The 18,713-nt window shown below is 56.7% G+C and overlaps 2 protein-coding genes across 2 annotated transcripts; one reads left to right on the top strand and one right to left on the bottom strand.

Moving 5' to 3' along the window:
• Positions 1-997: 997 nt before the first annotated feature.
• Positions 998-3,254, bottom strand: LOC141467490 (C-signal-like). The gene is made up of 6 exons (XM_074152062.1): positions 3,081-3,254; positions 2,533-2,584; positions 2,140-2,327; positions 1,719-1,877; positions 1,475-1,594; positions 998-1,192 (listed from the first exon to the last, which is right to left on the bottom strand). Exons 1-6 carry the CDS (start codon positions 3,225-3,227, stop codon positions 1,079-1,081), a joined length of 780 nt encoding a protein of 259 aa, XP_074008163.1. The 5' UTR covers positions 3,228-3,254; the 3' UTR covers positions 998-1,078.
• An 8,148-nt stretch (positions 3,255-11,402) lies between these two features.
• Positions 11,403-18,511, top strand: LOC141467350 (C-signal-like). Its single transcript, XM_074151832.1, has 6 exons — positions 11,403-11,567; positions 15,622-15,673; positions 16,523-16,713; positions 17,051-17,209; positions 17,471-17,581; positions 18,221-18,511. Exons 1-6 carry the CDS (start codon positions 11,421-11,423, stop codon positions 18,332-18,334), a joined length of 774 nt encoding a protein of 257 aa, XP_074007933.1. The 5' UTR covers positions 11,403-11,420; the 3' UTR covers positions 18,335-18,511.
• Positions 18,512-18,713: the final 202 nt, after the last annotated feature.

The following is an 18,713-nucleotide window of genomic DNA, read 5'->3' on the forward strand; positions in this document are numbered from 1 at the left end:
TGGGCCAGGAGCCCTTCCCCTCCCTCCCCATGGTGGTGCCAGCCATGTTGGGCCAGTGCCGGCCCCTCTCCAGAGGCCACTGCTTTCCCACCAGAGCCCCCCGACCTGCCCAGGGGGCCGGGGCCAAATCCAGAGCTGGGGTTCCTCCAGGCCTCGGGGGTCACTCCCCGGCAGCCCCGTCCTGGGCGAGGTGGGCTGAGGAGAGAGTGGGAGGGGACGGGACAGCCTGCCATGACAGGCAGGCCCTGGCTGAGCCTGGCACCCACTGCCCAGGTGCTGCCCGAGCACCGTGTGTCCGTCTGTCCTCCTGCGACCCAGTGACCCCCAGCTGAGGGGAGAGGGCACCCTGTCCCTGTGACCCCCGGCCCCTCGGGCACCCTGTCCCTGCGACCCCCGGCCCCTGGGGCACCCTGTCCCTGCGACCCCCGACCCCTCAGGCACCCTGTCCCTGCGACCCCCGGCCCCTCAGGCACCCTGTCCCTGTGACCCCCGGCCCCTGGGGCACCCTGTCCCTGCGACCCCCGGCCCCTGGGGCACCCTGTACCTGTGAACCCCAGACCCTCAGGCACCCTGTCCCTGCGACCCCCGGCCCCTGGGGCACCCTGTCCCTGTGACCCCCGGCCCCTCGGGCACCCTGTCCCTTTGACGCCCAGCCCCTGGGGCACCCTGTCCCTGCGACCCCCGGCCCCTGGGGCACCTGGTCCCTGTGACCCCCAGACCCTGGGGCACCCTGTCCGAGTGGTGTCTGCATGGCTCCGGGGGTCCCACCGCCGCGACGCCCCAAGTCCCTGGGGCAGCCCCACTGCCAGGAGAGGGGCTGTGCCCCATCTGCGGTGCCTCCTGGAGGGGACGCCCCCAGAGGGCGGCCACGGTGCCACAGCACCCGGGGGGGTGTCACTGGTGGGGACCCCCGCGGCAGCCGTGGGGCGGGCGGGTGGCTGCGGGCACGGCCGCAGCCCGGGATAAGGAGCGGGGCCGCAGAGCAGAGCCGGGGGCTCTCGGGTAGGGCTTTATTGAGGCTGGGGGCTGGCGGGAGCACCGGCACCGGGCCCCGCTGCCAGGAGGCCGGGCGGGCGCCTCACCAGGGCACCACCTTCCCTTCCCAGTCCAGGAAGGCGCCGGTGTCCTTCTCGCCGAGGGAGGAGAGCACCTTCAGCATCCCTCGCACGCTGGCCTCCACCGTCACGGGGGGCTGCGGGAGAGGGGGAGAGGCAGCCCCTGGCCCAGGCCGGGCTCAGGGCTGCCCTGGAGCAGCCGGGCCGGGGTGAGGAGCCGCCGGAGGGCGAGGGGAAAGGCGGCAGCCCCGGGCCAAGCAGGGAGCCGAGGGGATGGGGGCAGCCGGGTCTGAGGCAGCTCATCCCAGGCAGGGATGGAGGAGGCAGGGAGGGGGTGGTCGGGGGCTGCGGGCAGCGACTCCCTCCTGGGAGCAATCAGCAGAGGGGCTGTGAGGGACCCGCCGGGGGGAAAATCCTACCGTGTGTCCAGCTGAGCTCCCCATGTCTGTTTGCACCCAGCCAGGGTGGAGAGCGGCGCAGAGGATGCCGTGCTCCCGGTAGCCCAGGGACTGGCACTTGGTCAGCATGTTGAGAGCGGCCTGCGGGGAGAGAGGGTGGGATGGCGGTGGGAGGGGAAGGGTGGCTGCGAGGGGACGCGGCCAGACCCCGCGGCTGGGACAGGGCAGGGGAAGCAAACCTGTCCCCAGCACGGCATGGCTGTACCTTGCTGCAGCGGTACGAGACAACCTGCATCAGATCAAAACCAAAGGGAGAAGCGATGGAGCCCCCGATGCTGGACATGTTGATGATGGCTGCCTTGCTGCAGCTCAGCGCTGAGCCCGGGTTTCCCTGGGCAGCCTTCTTCAGCAAGGGCAGGAACGCCTGTGAGGAGGAAGAGGAGATAGGGGCACACATGGAGGTGGGACAGGGGAGAGGACCAGCTCCTGTCACAGCGGGCAACATTGGCACCAGGACCGGAGCATCCTCCCGCCTCTTCCCACTGCCACAGCCCACCAGGCTCCAGCTCCTGAGCCCCAGACAGAGGCTCCATGAGCTTTGTGTCAGGCAAGAGCCCATCGGCACTGGAGCAGAGGCTGGACCCCATCATCTCCCTGGGGACAGCACTGATGGGTGAGGGTCTCACCTGGCCCATCAGCAGGGGCCCAACCGTGTTGGTGGTGTAAACCTGGGTCATGTTCTCCAGCGTCTCATTGTCAAGTGATGTTAGATGAGCAATTCCAGCGTTGTTGATGAGGAGGTTCAGCCCCGAGCCCCCCAGCTGCTCCCCAACTCTGGCTGCAGCTGCCTTGATGCTGGCGGGGTCGCTGACTTCTGCAGGGCCGACACAGGGGAGGTCAGCGTCCCCATGGTGGACTGGGGTCCCCTGTGTCCCCCCAGGGATGGCAGCACCCGGTGTCCCCGCAGGCACCAGCCCGTGGGCACGGCTCCCTCCCGGCACGGGGCTCCCAGGGTGTGTGCAGCGCCCGGGCACACGCCAGGGCAACCGGGGCGAGGGACCCCACCTCGGGGCACCTACCGAGCGGGACGATGACCAGGTTGGGGTGCTTGGAAGCCAAATTCTGTAACTCCTGCAAGAGAGGGGCTGCCTGGGCACGGAGGGGCAGGAGGGGCTGCCCCTGCAGAGGCTCAGCCTTTCCCGGGCAAAGCCCGTCTGGCTCTGGCTCCGTCCCTGCCCGCCCTCACACCCAGCACCCTGCTCCAGCTGCCCTGCTCCCCTGGCACGGGGCTCCCTGCCTCCCCCACGGGCCACTGTCCCCTCTGCACACGCCAGCCACAGCTGGTCCCAGGGCTCTCCCAGCCTGGGCCACTGTCCCCTCCGCACACGCCAGCCACAGCTGGTCCCAGGGCTCTCCCAGCCTGGGCCACTGTCCCCTCCGCACACGCCAGCCACAGCTGGCCACAGCCACAGCCACAGCCAGGGCTCTCCCAGCCTGGCTCCCTGTGCCGCGCGTGCCCGGCTGCAGCCCCAGCCCTTGGCAGACCCCCTCCCTGCTCCGACCCGCTGCCCCGGCACCCAGCGCTCCCGTCCCCAGCACAACCCGCTGCCTCCCAGCCCGGCCTCACCTGCGCTCGCTGGCCCTTGGGGTCCCGGCAACCCGCAAAGACCCACGTGGGTGGCTTTGGCATCTCCAGGAAATGCTGGATCAGCCCCAGGCCGATGCCCCGGTTGGCCCCTGTCACCAGGACAGAGCGGATGTGAAGCCCTGCCATGTCACTTTTCCTCCCGCTGCTCCGGCTGGTGTTGTTTGCTCAGCCCCTGGTGCTTCTTTATATCATGTTCTGCGGCCACCCCACCCACTCGGGGCTTGACCAAACCCTTGGCTCCAGGAACAACCCCTCCAGCTCCTCAAATTCTAGAGCAGAGTTCCTGGCTGGGAACCAGCCCTCGTTGCCAAAGGGCAAAAATCACTTGGGTTTTCAGGCCACCTCAGCTGACCTTGTGAAACCTGGCCCCATAATCCAGGAGCTACCAGGCAGCCTGTCCAGGAGAAGCTGTGGTGGATGAGGAGGGCGGGAGCAGCATGTGGGAGGGATGTGGGATGTCCCCCCATGGGGACTTGACAGTGGTGAGCTTGACAGCTTAACAAGCATCCTGCAGGTTCTGGTCTTTCCACATTGTACCAGGTCATGCCTCAGATGGCTGCAAGCAGGTGTTCTCTGCCTTGCTCTTGCCTCCTCCAAGCCAATTCCCATTCACTGATTGTCCTATGAAAGAACTGTGAGGTGGAGCAAACCTAGCATGGTCTGCTGGCAGAAGGCAGTGGCCCTGCATGGCCAGCACATCACGTCTCCGCTGGTGATGCACTCCATCCCTCGGGGTACAGTCCTAAGTTGAGCAGTCCCTCTGCCCAGAGCCATGGAGGACTCAGGTGCCCAGGACATTCTCCTGCAAAGAGAGATGCCTTGGTCATAGCCCCATTCTCCGCATCGCCTATTGGCGTGGGGCACAGACAGTTCTGTCCTATTGCCTGTGAAGCCCAGTGCTGCCCAGTACCTCCAGCGAGGCATTACAGATTTGCAGGGCTGGGACTGGTGTGCCTGCACGTCATGTGTTCCCGCACCACTACAGGTGAAGACATATCCCCAGAAACCTCTTGCCAACCCCTTGCTTTCAAGCGCTGAGTCCCAGAGCCATTGCACAGGCTGCTGGGCAATAATGGAGACACTGACACTTCTCCCCTGGGATGTCTTGGCAGTAGCATTTATCTAGAGTCATTTCCTCCCAGCTGCAGTACCACGTGAGCTCTTGTACTCCAGCAGCAGCTGCTTTCCTCCTCCCCAGTCCTCTCTGCTTTCTGGGGCTTGGCTGGCAGACACGTTGAGACAGGCAGGTCCTCCATGCAGCCCTGGGGTGCTCCTGCCAGCGGCACCTTCCCCAAACCCATTTGGTGGTCCAGCTCTGCCATCATCAGTCCCACAGTTGCTTCTGACTTGGTCCCGCTCTAAGACTCCAGCATCCTCACCTTCATATCACCGCTGGGTTCACCTTCCCCCTCAAACAAAACTACTTCAAAGTACGGATGTGCCAAGGTTTGGTCCCAGGGAGCCTTCTGCACCTCAGACCAGTCGCATGGTCGCCATGGTGCCACCGAAACAAGCAGTCCTGCCCTGTCTCACCTCTCCATCCCTACCTGCCTTCGCCAGGCTCTGCCCCAGCCCACAGCTCGGGTGGCCACAGTAGATGTTAATCCAGCACAGGACGGGCAAGTGGTTTTCATCAAATCAGCACAGACCTCATCTAGATCTGGACGTCACGCCTTTGGGAAATACTCTCATTGATAGCCACCAGTTCTTTCCCAGGTATGTTAAAAATGAATTGAATGTATATAAAGCTAGGCTTTTAACACAGAAAATTGAAGTTTCTTCTGTGGTGGTGTTGGAATATCACAGAATCACAGAATTGTCAGAGTTGGAAGGGACCTCTGGAGATCGTCTAGTCCAACATGAGTCATTCTGGGACCCAGCCTGAGCAGGGTCACCCAGAGCAGGTTGCACAGGAATGTGTGCAGGTGGTTTTGGAATGTCTCCAGAGACGGAGACTCCACCACGTCTCTGGGAAGTTTGTTCCAGGGCTCTGCTACCCTCAAAGTAAAGAATTTCCTCCTCATGTTTAGATGGAACTTCCTATGTTCCAGTTTGTGCCTGTTACCTCTTCTCCTGACACTGGGCATCACTGAAAACCATATCATCACCATGTATCTGTTGGAGAGAGAATGGAATTTTGCACATCCCACACATCCCCTCTTTAGCCTGGAGAAGAGAAGGCTGAGGGGAGACCTTATTAATGCTTACAAGTGTCTAAAGGGTGGGTTGAAGGAGGAGGATTTCCAGTGACAGGACGAGGGGTAACAGGCACAACCTGGAACATGGGAGTTCCTTTCAAATATGAGAAAAAACTTGTTTCCGGTGAGGGTGGCAGAGCCCTGGAACAGGCTGCCCAGGGAGGTGGTGGAGTCCCCTTCTCTGGAGATCTTCAAGACCCACCTGGATGCAGTCCTGAGTGATGTGCTCTGGGCAACCCTGCTTTAGCAGGGGAGTTGGACTAGATGATCTCTAGAGGTCCCTTCCAACTCTGACAGTTCCGTGAGTCCGTAACAGCATCTCAGCATGAGATACCAAATCCCTCTGATACGCCTGCTCTGCTGGCTGGACCTGGCACGCGCATCTCTCTCCAGCTCTAAGGGGCTTCGTAATTCCCTCTGTACCCTGGAACATGCAGGTTGGCAACCGCCTCAGCCTTTCTTCTTCCCCTGTAGCAAGCTTTGTCGTCGGGTGTTCATTTGCTTTCACATCCTTGGAGTAAAATTTCCCATCTTGTTCGCCCAGTGAAAATCCTGAGATAAAGTCCAGAGCATGTGACAGAAGTGCACACAAACACACTGGGCTTGCTGGCATGGCAGATGAAAAATAATCTTTGTTGGCAGGCAATAATCAATGTTTCCTCTTCTGGACCCTGTGGAAAATGTTCCCTGTTAGTGTATTTGTTTAGTTCCTCTGCTGTTATTCATAAGGCTTTACCCACAAGTACAATATCAGCATGTTAAGCACATTTCATTCACTTGGACAACCTCATGGCAACCATGACTGGGGTTTTACCCTTCTCCCTTCCACTGTCTGGAGCTTTTCTGTCATGGCATTGCCCCTTTTTGGGGTCTTGTGATACTTTTGGCACCAGCATCCCATGAACTGCCCTTGCTTTGATGGCCATCTGGTGCTGTGCTGCCCATCTTCTAGGTGAGATATTCCCTGGTGGGAACACAGCAGCAGCAATTGGCTCCTGCCCTCCTGTGCATCTGCAGGTTGTATTTGGGAGCCCATCACGGACCTTCCCTCTTCTCCCTTCCTCGACCCTCCCAAGTCTCAGCCTTTCCCTCAGCTCTACACATTTTGTTTTTTCACATTTTCTTCCCTGGGGCTAATCAGGCCTCCCTCTGCTTTTCTGATGCTCCGCATCGGATTGAGACACTTCCTTGGCCTTGTGAGTTCCTACCGCTTACCCGCAGTACAAAGCTCTGGGTCTTCCAGCTGCCCATCTCGGACTGATCTCCCACTGAGGACCCTGACAATTCTCCCCACCTTAGCACATCTGTCAGACTGGCTTTCGGGTTCTGATAGGTCATTTCAATAGCCTTTTCTATATTTTTACTTTTCAGTGACCACAGAGCACACCGATATATGCCATTTATGCGAGAGCTCTGCTCCTCCAAACAGCCTTCCACGGTTTTCTTCTTCTGGGTGGAGGGTGAGGCCATACTCACAGGCCGTTAGAAACCCCCGCGGTCCCTCAGAACCAGACGGCATCAGAAAAAAAAAATTAACCTTTTAATTCTCCCTTTTTTGCTGTGTCACCACGTTTTTACAGCCTTTCACTGCTTTGGAGTTGTAACTTTATGATGTTGACTTTGCTCTGGGGCCCCATGCAGCATTATTGATCGCTAGAGTGTAAACAAGCGCTGCTTCTCCGGGAGTCAGAGTCCAACCTGGTGTGAAGAGGAGGAGAAACCAGCCTTGCCTGGCTCACAACCCAGCCTCTTCACAAGTGCTGCTGCTGTCCCCAAGCCTCTGGAAGGGACCTCAGACCAGCTCCCGAGAAGAGAATCAGATAGTTCTTTTGCTCTGAAATATTCTTGTGTGGTCTACACCTTAAGATGAGCATTTAGGTCCTTGTGTACACCCCTCTCCCGTAACCCCTCAGACAGCCATGTTTCCCACATGGATGCTTTCCATCTCACCACACCGGGAAGACTTTTCCAAGACGCAGTCACACCTCCTCCACTATCAGCTACTGGAATCCCAGGTGTGCTTGGGTTCACCTAGATGTTTGCACAAAGGGCAACGACAGCGCTTCTTACAGAGGCACTGAGAAACAAATTCTTCTTTGCCAGCCGGGGAATGGGTGTGTGGCACAATTAGGTTTAGTACATTTAATCTACTGTGTAAGTAAGAATAAATGCATTACTATTTATCAAGCTTATTTCCCTCACAGTGTGTTCAGGGTTGTTTCAGCCCATCACATATTACTCACTTGCTAAAGAATCAATAGATAGTGATGAATGAACCGCTAATCCAGGGGTGGGGTGAGACCTACCCAGCCCTGTAACTGCTTCTGTGTGAAGCTGGGCAGGTCACGTTCCCCCTCCCTAACTCATTTTCTTTTTGACGGAGAGGAATAGTGACACCCCACTGTGAAGAGATCGTGTAGGGACTGAGAGTGAGAGCCTGAGCTCCCAAGTGAGGTGAGGTGGTCTCAAGTAAGGCTTCTCATGGTCCATTTTCATAGCTTTGGTGTTTTCCCAGTGTACTGTTCCAGATTACAATGGCTTTAACTCATAGCTGGCCTTGAGCCCAGGCACCCAAACTACTGGCAGCAGGGGAAGCAGGTGCAAAGCACCCATGACCCTGGCAGAGCAAACGGTATCTTAACATGAGAAGAAACCAAGTCTGAGGCAGGTTTCCAAACAGCCTATGCCCGGTGGAGAGGACGGCTACAGGAACTGCTGGGTCTCTTAAGGTCCAGATGAATCTGTGGGGTTCCACTTGTGGCTACATCAGGGAGGGAGCAAAGGCACTTCTCCTTTTCCAAGCTTATAGTGGGTTCTCTGGTCCAGACTCCATGAATTCCACCAAAGTCCTTGAGATGTGGTTTCCCCTTAGCAAAGCAGTTCTGAAGACCTCAAACCAGCTCATTGGATGCACAGAGATTTAGATGGAAGCTGGGCTGGATGATTAGTGCTGATGGGAGTCCAACACAATGCCAAGAGAGGCACAAAGAGCACAAGACACCTTCACTCCCCACATTCAAGCACCAGACCCAGGGACAAGTGGGTAGAGCAAGATGGGAGGACTCTACTTATAAGAGAGAGTGCAGAGGAGCCAATTTTCCTTCAGTGCTGCTAGGTTTGGGCAGGTGGAGGGGCAAAGCCACCTCCCTGCCCAGAGCAACCGTCCCCATCACCACTGAGCTGGTGGTGGAAGCTTGCTCAAGCCCAGGCTGACCAGGCCATGGGAAGAGAGGGGGAGGACAGACAACCAAGCCTTCTGCTTCCCCTTCCAACCAGACAGCTTAAAAAATGCTGACCAATGTACTTTTCATAGTCTGAGTATAGACAGAGCACAACTGATTTGGACTGAGTTTCAGAGCCCATGAGCTTGATTCAGTTGCCCAAAGACAGACAATGGCCCACCAACCATGGAATTCTTGTAAGGTTGGACAGTTTTAGGGCTTGTCAGGAAAGGTACATGGAGAAAGCACGGAGGCAGAGGCTTCCCTGCAAAGTCTCTGTCTACTGGCATCTCTTTAACAGGTAGCGCAACAAGCTCCAGCTGGGTCACAGCTCATGGGTTTCACAGGAACTGGCTTCTCATTGCAAGGAAGGAGAAACAAAACCAAAGGTGGTTTGGGTCCTGCCTACTCTGCCCTTAGCTTGCAGAGGCCACACAGCCACGTTCCTTGCAGGAGTCACCCCACGCAGCCTGAGAACTCTCCTTGACACAACCACCATCTGGTCTAAGGGGGGTCAAGCATGTCCATCCCAGTAGGATGACAGTGCCCACCAAGGTTAGGAGGGGGCTGAGGGCCACACACCAGCAAACAGGTGGGACATGCTCCTATTTACATGCTCAAGCATTCCAAGATTTGGTAATACCAGAACCAGGCTTTACCAGGCAGCAGGAACCTACCAATGCCTGTTTGTGGTAGAAAAAATAAAACACTTGGGTTTATTCATATGCAACGCTTGTGGTTGTATTTCTCTTTATTACCTTCTGGAAGCCTCACAAGGTTTTAAAAAAATTTATTGTCCCCTATTTTGTAGATGGGAAACTGAAGCACAAAAGCGGGTCAAGAAATGTCCACATTGGGAAGTGTTCAGTTACAGCTGCTCGGAGCTGGCCTTTTCCCACAGTTCACATTTATATTCAGAGCAGGCTCCTGCTGACTTCAGCCAGGACCGCGCATTCCCTGTTTCTGCACAGTAGGTTGCAGGGGATCCCCGTATCCAAGGCTTTTTGGAACAAGCACCTAGCAAGAGCTTGTTAGCATAATTGGCCTGCAGTACGCAGGGTCTGTGTGGAATAGGTGGCCGAAACCCCATTCCTCGGTGTGGTTCACCATGATGGTTTGTGTCCTCATTTGCGACATATCTGCCAATCTTTGCAACGAGTGGAGCAGCCCTTCTGGTGACAAGCCACCTAATTAATGGCTTGAGCACAGAATGAGACAGAAAAAGGGAGAATGGGACCTTTAACCCAAATATATGCTACAAGGATGTTTTCAGCTTCTTAGTGCTTATTGGCATAATCAAAGATCTATTTCTAGTAAATTCCAATTTTTGTATCATTGTTCAAAATGAAAAGGCTCTCAAAGCCTTTTTATATCCCAAGGCAAACTGGGGAGCAGAGGCTCAGCCATGTAGTTGAGCTGCAGTGGAGTAGGATAAAGTTAGCACAAATCACCTCATGCTATCACCAGATTGATATCATGATTTATTTTCTGATTTATTTAGGGCTATCAGAAATGTTTTGTCTGGTGTTTGTCCAACAAGGATTAAAAAACCAATAGAAATAATCATTTAAATAAATTGCTCAGTCATTATGTCACTACTGAACTCCTGGGTGTGGCTCACAGTAAGGCGATTTTAATGTTGTTTGTGCCTCTGGTTTTCCATACAAGATCTAAAAGTGAGATACCAACACCCACCTCGGGGCTGGCAGCAGAGCTGATACATGCAGGTCCCCTCCAGACACAGTCCTCCAGCTGACGCCGATGGCCTCTTTTCTGTTCAACCTTTCCCCTTATGCCCCATTTACCCATCCCTAGATGCTACCAAACCTTTTCCCTGCTTTACTCCTTTCCGTGCCTTTGGTCCAGCTGCTGAACCAGGTACCTGACACTCATCAGCAAAGGCAACGAGAAAAGTCCCCACAAACACCTCCACAGAATCACAGAACGGTTTGGGCTAGAAGGGACCTTAAAGATCACCCAGTTGCACCCCCTGCCCTGGACAGGGACACCTCCCACCAGACCAGGTTGCTCCAAGCCCCCTCCAACCTGGCCTTGAACCCCTCCAGGAATGGGGCAGCCACAGCTTCTCTGGGCAACCTGGGCCAGGCTCTCACCACCCTCACAGCAAAGAACTTCTTCCCCACATCTCATCTCCATCTCCCCTCTTCCAGTGTCAAACCCTTCCCCCTCCTCCTATGGCTCCCCTCCCTCATCCAGAGTCCCTCCCCAGCTTTCCTGGAGCCCCTTGAGGGACTGGAAGGGGCTCTAAGGTCTCCCCGGAGCCTTCTCTTCTCCAGGCTGAACCCCCCCAACTCTCTCAGCCTGTCCTCACAGCAGAGGGGCTCCAGCCCTCCCAGCATCTCTGTGGCCTCCTCTGGCCCTGCTCCAACAGCTCCATGTCCATCCCCACACTGCAGCCCAGTTACTCATTTTCTCCCACCTGATCATCACAGAGAGACCCAAATCAGGTGCGTTTCTGGGCGGGCAACAGACACAGCTGGGAAGGATTTGGTACCTCCCCGATGCATCACTGGGATTTAGGTTTTTTTTTAACTCCCCCTGTCTAGGGGAAGAGTCGCATTGTTATGCTAAAGCTACTGAAGGCACCACCCCAGAAATGCTGTAAGCCTTCCCTCCTTGCACCCCAGCCCCCCCAGAGCATTGCTCCGGCCGCCGGCGCTTCTCCCCGCGGGGACCCCGGGATGCGGATGGGGATGGGGATGCGGGCCGTGCGTTCGCACTTAATATTGGATCGGAAGAAAAAAATACACACACGCCACCCCCCACCCCCCCCCACCCCGCTCTCGGTGTTTGGGACAAACCCCTCCCGGGCAGCCCGGGGACGGGGAGGCGGTGCCGGGCCGGTCCCGCCCCGCGGAGCCGGGGGGGGGCGGGCGGCGATGGCGGCGGTGCGGGCGCGGACGGTGCTGCTGACCGGCTCCAACCGCGGCATCGGGCTGGAGCTGGTGAAACAGCTGCTGGGGACACCGCGACCGCCAGCCTGGATCTTCGCCACCTGCCGGGACCCCGAGGGGCCGCGGGCCCAGGTCGGTGCGGGTCTGTGCGGGATGGCCGGGGGGGACGGACTCGGCGGCACCCCTGGGTGCGGGGGGGGGTGCCATAAACACGCTGGGTTTGCTTCATCCACGTGAAAACGGCGTTGCGGTCGCAGGGAGCGTCGTGTTTGCACTGTGTCCTGCCCGGTGGGGAAGTCCTCTGAAGGCTCACCCTGCAGCGGGTGAAGAAGCGCCAAGGGCAGGGGCAAGGTCCGGCGCTGGGTCCAAGCACAAATCCAGGCCGGACAGAGAATGGCTGGAGAGCAGCCCTGAGGAGAAGGACTTGGGGGTGTTGGTGGAGGAGAAGCTCCAAACACTCTGACAATTTGCGCTGGCAGCCCAGAAAGCCCCCCCCACCCTGGGCTGCATCCCCAGCAGCGTGGCCAGCAGGGTGAGGGGGGGGATTCTGCCCCTCTGCTCCGCTCTGGGGAGACTCCCCCCCCCCCCCCCAGTGCTGCCTCCAGCTCTGGGGCCGCCAACAGCAGAAGGACATGGAGCTGTTGGAGCAGGGCCAGAGGAGGCCACGGAGATGCTGGGAGGGCTGGAGCCCCTCTGCTGTGAGGACAGGCTGAGAGAGTTGGGGGGTTCAGCCTGGAGAAGAGAAGGCTCCGGGGAGACCTTAGAGCCCCTTCCAGTCCCTCAAGGGGCTCCAGGAAAGCTGGGGAGGGACTCTGGATGAGGGAGGGGAGCCATAGGAGGAGGGGGAAGGGTTTGACACTGGAAGAGGGGAGATGGAGATGAGATGTGGGGAAGAACAACTTTGCTGTGAGGGTGGTGAGAGCCTGGCCCAGGTTGCCCAGAGAAGCTGTGGCTGCCCCATCCCTGGAGGGGTTCAAGGCCAGGTTGGAGGGGGCTTGGAGCAACCTGGTCTGGTGGGAGGTGTCCCTGCCCAGGGCAGGGGGTGGCACTGGGTGGGCTTTAAGGCCCCTTCCAACCTAAATGTTCCTGTGTTTCTATGACTAAGACTAAGCTGTGCCGCCTTAAATATGCGCTGCTGGGCTCTTGGAGGCTGCATTGGCTGCTCCCCAGCCAGCCCTCCGGGTGCCTTCACCTGTGTGACACCGGCAGGGCACCAGCTTGCACACCGTGGGGTCTGAGCAGGGTTTTACTCGGTGGTTGTGGCTGGCTCAGCTGGTGGGAATTGCAGTCCTGCAGCTCTGTGATGTGTTACCGGTCTCTGCACAATTGGGGGGTTCATTGGAGCTGTGGGGTCATCCTTCTGCTGCTTCCTGCTTCAAGAAAATGGGAGAGACTGACACGTGCTGCTTCAGTGGGAAATCACAGGAGCGAAGCATTGTCGTGCTTCCAGCTTTCCTTAGGTCCAGCTCTGATTTTCCTCTGCACTGAAATCCCAGCGGGGAGACACTTGGGCTCTGATAGATCCTGGCTCCAGCAGGTTTGTTCCCTGCATCTTCCCGCAGTTTGGCTGTGTGCAGGGATCACACTTTAGGAAGCCCTTGAGATGCTTCTCGTGTGCTCGCTGCCAGCGTTATTCTGGCTCAGGAGCGATCCTGGTGCCGTGAGAGTCACAGAATCACAGAATCACAGAATCACAGAGGTTGGAAGGGACCTTTTAAGATCATCTAGTCCAACCAATGAAGAAAAAAAAAAAAAAAAAAAAAACACAACACAAAAAAACAAAAACAAAACCACCACACACGCAACCCACACACACACCACCACACCACCCAACACTAATCCATATTCCCAAGCACTATGTCAACTCCTCTCTTGAATACCTCCAGGGATGGTGCCTCAACCACCTCCCTGGGCAGCCCATTCCAATGCCTGACAACCCTTTCAGTAAAGAAATATTTCCTAATATCTAACCTGAACTTCCCCTGGCGTAACTTGAGGCCATTGCCTCTTGTCCTATCATCTGTAACTTGGGAGAAGAGACCGACCCCCACCTCTCTACAGCCTCCTTTCAGGTACTTGTAGAGAGCAATAAGGTCTCCCCTCATCCTCCTCTTCCCCAGGCTGAACAGCCCCAGCTCCCTCAGCCTCTCCTCGTAAGACTTGTGCTCCAGACCCCTCACCAGCTTCGTTGCCCTTCTCTGGACCTGCTCCAGCACCTCAATGTCTTTCCTGTGGTAGGGGGCCCAAAACTGGACACAGTACTCGAGGTGGGGTCTCACCAGTGCCGAGTACAGGGGGACGATCACCTCTCGGGTCCTACTCACTACACTGTTCTTGATAGAGGCCAGGATGCTGTTGGCCTTTTTAGCCACCTGGGCACACTGCTGGCTCATGTTCAGCCTGCTGTCGACCAACACCCCCAGGTCCTTTTCTGCCAGGCAGCTCTCCAGCCATTCTTCCCCAAGCCTGTAGCGCTGCCTGGGGTTGCTGTGACCCAAGTGCAGGACCCGGCACTTGGCCTTATTGAACCTCATCCCGTTGGTCTCAGCCCATCGATCCAGCCTGTCTAGATCCCTCTGCAAAGCCTCTCTACCCTCCAGCAGATCAACACTCCCACCCAGCTTGGTGTCGTCTGCAAATTTGCTGAGGGTGCTTTCGATCCCCTCGTCCAGATCATTGATAAAGATGTTGAAGAGAACCGGCCCCAGTACCGAGCCCTGTGGGACACCACTCGTGACCGGTCGCCAACTGGACTTCATTCCATTCACCACCACTCTCTGGGCCCGGCCCTCCAGCCAGTTTTTAACCCAGTCCTCCCAGCCACCAGCCGTGCTCCTCCTGCTGCTGGTGCCCAAGCTGGCTGGGTCAAAGCTAGGTTGGGTCCCTTATTTTTGCCCCGTTCTTCCCCCCACAACTTGCTGGACTCAGGCAATGGTGAGATCAGAGGACTTTTTGCAGGGTTGGACGTGGAGCCAGTTTCCCCCCAAGGTGGTCCATGCTCATCACTGTCAACCATGGGATGCTTCTCTAAGCCTTGTCCAGCTGTGGTAGGGTGAGGGCATTATCTTCAGGGTGTTGCTGCTGAAATCTGTGACCACAGGAGACCTAGGGCAGAGTGGCCTTCCATCAGGCTGGTGCCACATCGCTCTTCCTGTCCCTTTGTGCCTGGATTAGGTGTTGGTGTGGTCTGCCGGGACGGTGCAAGGCTGTAGAGGTCAGCAGCTGGGCACAACGGGGGAGGAGAAACATCTGTTGGCCATCACAAACCATTTAGATGGATTTTCCATAATTTCCTGTGCCCGGGGTAATGTGGGAACACGGGGCCTGGTGGGGAAGCTCAGAGGTAACTGAAGGTGGGCTGCAGCCAGTGCCAGCAGCTCTCCTGCTCCATGTTGGTAGGACGGGTCCCTTCACAAGAAGGCACCAATTTGCGTTTCTCCTGTAGCATTCTCTGTGGGCTTGTTTCTAAGAGGTTTTTAGTTCTAAAAACAATCATTTTGGACACACTGAACGTGATGTTTTGGTTTCTGTTGTCTAAAACCTGCTGTAGTTGAAGAGGGCTCAAAGCAAAGACCTGCTACGAACCATAAAGTTGAATGGTTCCTTTTTGGAAAGGGCTTCTGAATCTGCTGTATTTGGTGAAAATAATCAATAAAAACGTGCAGAGTGGTTCATTTCTCTTGAGTGGATGAGACGTAGTGTCCAAAGCAGAGTAGATCCTGGGATTGGGCTATTTGGATCCAGATGTGACTTCCCCAAACATCAAGTCTGATGTTGACATTCACAGCTATTCCTCCTCCATCATGTTTCCAGCTGCCTCTGGGAGACTTTTCTGGCCATATTCCCACGCAGTTTGCATAATTTCTGGGTGAGCTGGTCCTTAACTGTTTGCTGTCATCCTTCGCTGTGGCTCTTGCTGGGTTGTGCATGTAGGCCCAGCAGTCTTTGGGAGAGTGGCCATAGTATCTTGCAGTTGTGGCAGTGTCACACTCTGAGCATGTGGACGTTGCTTTGTGGAGCCTAGAAGAAGCTCAAGTGGCGAGACAGGTCCCCAGTCCAGCTATTCACAAGTGCTGAGTAACATCTGAAAGGTGCTTTCCTCAGGGTGGACCATCGCTGGTGCCCTGGGATCGTGCTTGTCATCACCTCTGCCTCGTGCTGATTGTTTTCATGTCTCTCTTTGTAGGAGTTGAGAGATCTGGCCTCCAAACACCCAAACCTGGTTCTTGTGAAGCTGGGTAGGTGCGCTCTGCTGCCGAGATGGTAAATTTGTGACTGCAAGCCATGCTTGCCCTGTTTCTCCTTCCTTCCCTACCTGCCTTCAGGCTCTACATGGGGATCCAGTTCTTCAGAACTGCTTCAGTCCTTCTGTGAAAAGCCCAGCTTCTCCAGACCTGTCTCAGTCCCAATATACTGTTCCCTGGAGCCTTCTTGCCCCGTGGCCACAGGACCAGGAGGTTCTTGAAACCCATCCTGGGCAGGGCCCAGCTCCCGCAGCCAAGCGGCTGTGTCCTTGCTGTGCCATGCAGCTGAGCTGCCATCATCCAAAGTCCCAGGCGAGACTGGGAGGGCTCCTCCTGGAAGGCAGTGCCCGAGGAAACACTGTGTGATTGTCCCAGAGCCTGGGCAGGAGCTGTAGGACCTTGCAGAACCACCCCCCAGCAGGTCCCAGCACAGCCCCCATGGGGACTGTTTCTACCCCAAGACCACCCTGGGTTCTCCAGAGCTTCCTCAGGGATGGACTTTGTGCCCTGATGGAAGGCCATGACTGCTGGTGCCTGACACAGCATGGGAGTCGGAGCAACACTTTGCCACCACGAGGCTGTCCCTAGAGTGGCTTTGCCTGGTGGGCTGCCCCAGGCCAGGGTCTTTCAGCTCCTAGGATGGCAAAGGAGGCAGTTTTGGGATGAGTTATGCCTTGTGGGAGCCGGGGTGCTCTCAGCTGGTTGCACAGCACCATCTGGTGCCCACAGATGGAAGGTCACACAGGGCAGGGTGCATAGCTGTTCCTCAGCATCTTTACCTCCCTCTTCTCCCCAAGTCCCCCGTGTGGACCCCATGGCTCTCAAACTTCTCTTCCACTGCAGATGTTGCAAATCCCTCGGCTATTACCGATGCAGTGAAGATTGTGGAGGGGAAGCTGAGCGGTGCCGGCTTGAACCTGCTGATAAACAATGCTGGCATCTACACCCCGACGGCGTCGCTGGAGACGGTAGACTCTGAAGAGATGATAAGGACGTACAAGACCAATGCGGTGGGGCCAATGCTGATGGCCCAGGTATGGATGAAGCTCTGGAGATGAAGCTCACCATGGAGAGAGAATTTAGCCCAGCATGAGGGTAGCCTGGGCTTAGCCTGGCCACCACCCATCTGTAGTCATAATGGAGATCTCAGATGGCTTTGCCAAGTTTCCCAGGGCTGCAGGAGGGAGGGGGCTCAAGTGCTGTATAGCCTGCCCACGTTGTGCTGGGCTAGCTGGGAGCAGGCAGGACCACTACAGCAAAACACCAGGGCTCTCTTGGCTTCCTGCTGTTCCTCCTCCTCCTCCCTGTTGCAGTTGCTGTAAGCAGGGCTGGCTCGAGGCACAGGCGTCCCACAAGGTTGCTTCTCCCCAGGCATTCCTGCCCCTGTTGAAGAAGGCTGCCCGGGAGAGCACGGAGAAGGGACTGAGTTGCAGCAAGGCAGCCATCATCAACATCTCCACCGTCATGGGGTCCATTGAGAAAACTTCTGAGTCCTTCTGCAAGCCTGTCATCTCCTACCGCTGCAGCAAGGTATGGAGACCAGGAACCTGCCCGTGCTCCTGAGCTCACTGGGAGTCAGAGCTGTCCCTGAGATGGAGGGACTTACTCATGCTGGTCACTGAGATCCCTGAGCATCTCCATGCCCAGCTGGTGCCCACCTAGGCCAGACACATACTATTTCTTGAAGACCTGGCATTACTTTTTCTCCCTTGCCATGAGGCGGTGATGGGAGGGGAGCTGAGTGTGTGTAGCTTTCTGCTGCCCATGGCTGACACTTCCTTCCTCCACCAGGCTGCCCTCAACATGCTCACCAAGTGCCAGGCTCTGACCTACGGGGAAGCTGGGATCCTCTGCGTGGCACTTCATCCCGGCTGGGTGAAAACTGACATGGGCAGCCAGGAGGTGGGTTTTGGCTGAGCAGGTCGAGGAGGGGACACCCATGGGTGGGACCCAAGCCCGCAAACTTGCAGTGGCACGGGAGGTTCCTCATGTGGCCAAGATGGCTCTCGGGAGGAGGGATCCATGCGAGAATGAGTTGCCTCTTGGGCTTCAGGTTGCCCATGTCTGTGTTGGGCCACTGCAGAACATGTGGGTGCTGCGCATATCCAGGGTTAGCAGGAGGCCTCTTCAGGGAAGAAAAAGCTATGGGCAGCCTTCAGATGTGCAGAGAACTTGAATCCAACAGAGCAGGGAGGAGAGGAGCAGGTCTCTGAGATCTCCGCTCACCCTGCAAGATCCGTTTTGTGATGTTGCTGGTCCCTGCAACCCTGGAGTTTTGAGAAGGCTGCTTGTAGCATCCTGCTTGCAGCAGGGATCTTTTACATGGTCTTAAGGGCTTCCCAGCCCAAGCCACCTCCATCCAAGCCATCAGTGAGCAGGCAGATACCCAGCCATCCTCCCATGTAATGGACCCGTCCCGCCTCCCATGCTCTGTACTTGCTCTGGGTGGAAGGAGCCTTGCTGCTGATGTCTACAAGCTGAGTAGATGGCTGGGAATGATGGTGGGGTCTCGGTCCTGCTCCTCACTTGCTTCCATTGCAGGCTGACCTGACGGTGGACACAAGCGTGCGGGGTTTGCTGTCTGTACTGCCAATCCTCTCTGAGAAGCACAGCGGGACCCTGCTCAACTGGGAAGGTAAAGCTATTCCTTGGTGACGGCTCTCTGTCCCTGTGAGGGACCCTGCAGTGACAGGGGACTCTGGGTGCCCTGGAGCACCAGGATGCTCAGCCCTCTGTGGTCTGCAAGGGACCTACTTGGGACTCCATCGGGCGTGTGATCCCTGCCTTCACGTTGCTAATAAATAAAGTCAATTAGTACCTATGCCTTCTCCCAGCTGCAGCGTCCCCACTGAGACTGTCTCTGCCCTGGCCTGGGGCTGTCCCCTGTGAAAAATAAGTTTAGTACCTATAGGAAAAGGAAAGATGGGGACAAACTTCAGCAGGACCTGTTGCGACGGGACAAGGGGAGATTTAAACTGAAAGAGGGGAGATTTAGACTAGATTTCAGGAAGAACTTCTTTGCTGTGAGGGTGGT

The sequence above is a fragment of the Numenius arquata genome, chromosome 8, assembly GCF_964106895.1.
Source record: "Numenius arquata chromosome 8, bNumArq3.hap1.1, whole genome shotgun sequence".
In the NCBI taxonomy this organism is placed as follows: domain Eukaryota; kingdom Metazoa; phylum Chordata; class Aves; order Charadriiformes; family Scolopacidae; genus Numenius; species Numenius arquata.

Coding starts and splice junctions, on each gene's coding strand:
- LOC141467490 (XM_074152062.1), bottom strand. CDS start 3,227: ATGGCAGGGCTTCACATCCGCTCTGTCCTGGTGACAGGGGCCAACCGG. Junction 2,585..3,080: donor CCAAGGGCCAGCGAGCGCAG/GTGAGGCCGGGC, acceptor CCTCTCTTGCAG/GAGTTACAGAATTTGGCTTC. Junction 1,595..1,718: donor TCTCGTACCGCTGCAGCAAG/GTACAGCCATGC, acceptor CTCTCCCCGCAG/GCCGCTCTCAACATGCTGAC.
- LOC141467350 (XM_074151832.1), top strand. CDS start 11,421: ATGGCGGCGGTGCGGGCGCGGACGGTGCTGCTGACCGGCTCCAACCGC. Junction 15,674..16,522: donor CCTGGTTCTTGTGAAGCTGG/GTAGGTGCGCTC, acceptor CTTCCACTGCAG/ATGTTGCAAATCCCTCGGCT. Junction 17,210..17,470: donor TCTCCTACCGCTGCAGCAAG/GTATGGAGACCA, acceptor TTCCTCCACCAG/GCTGCCCTCAACATGCTCAC.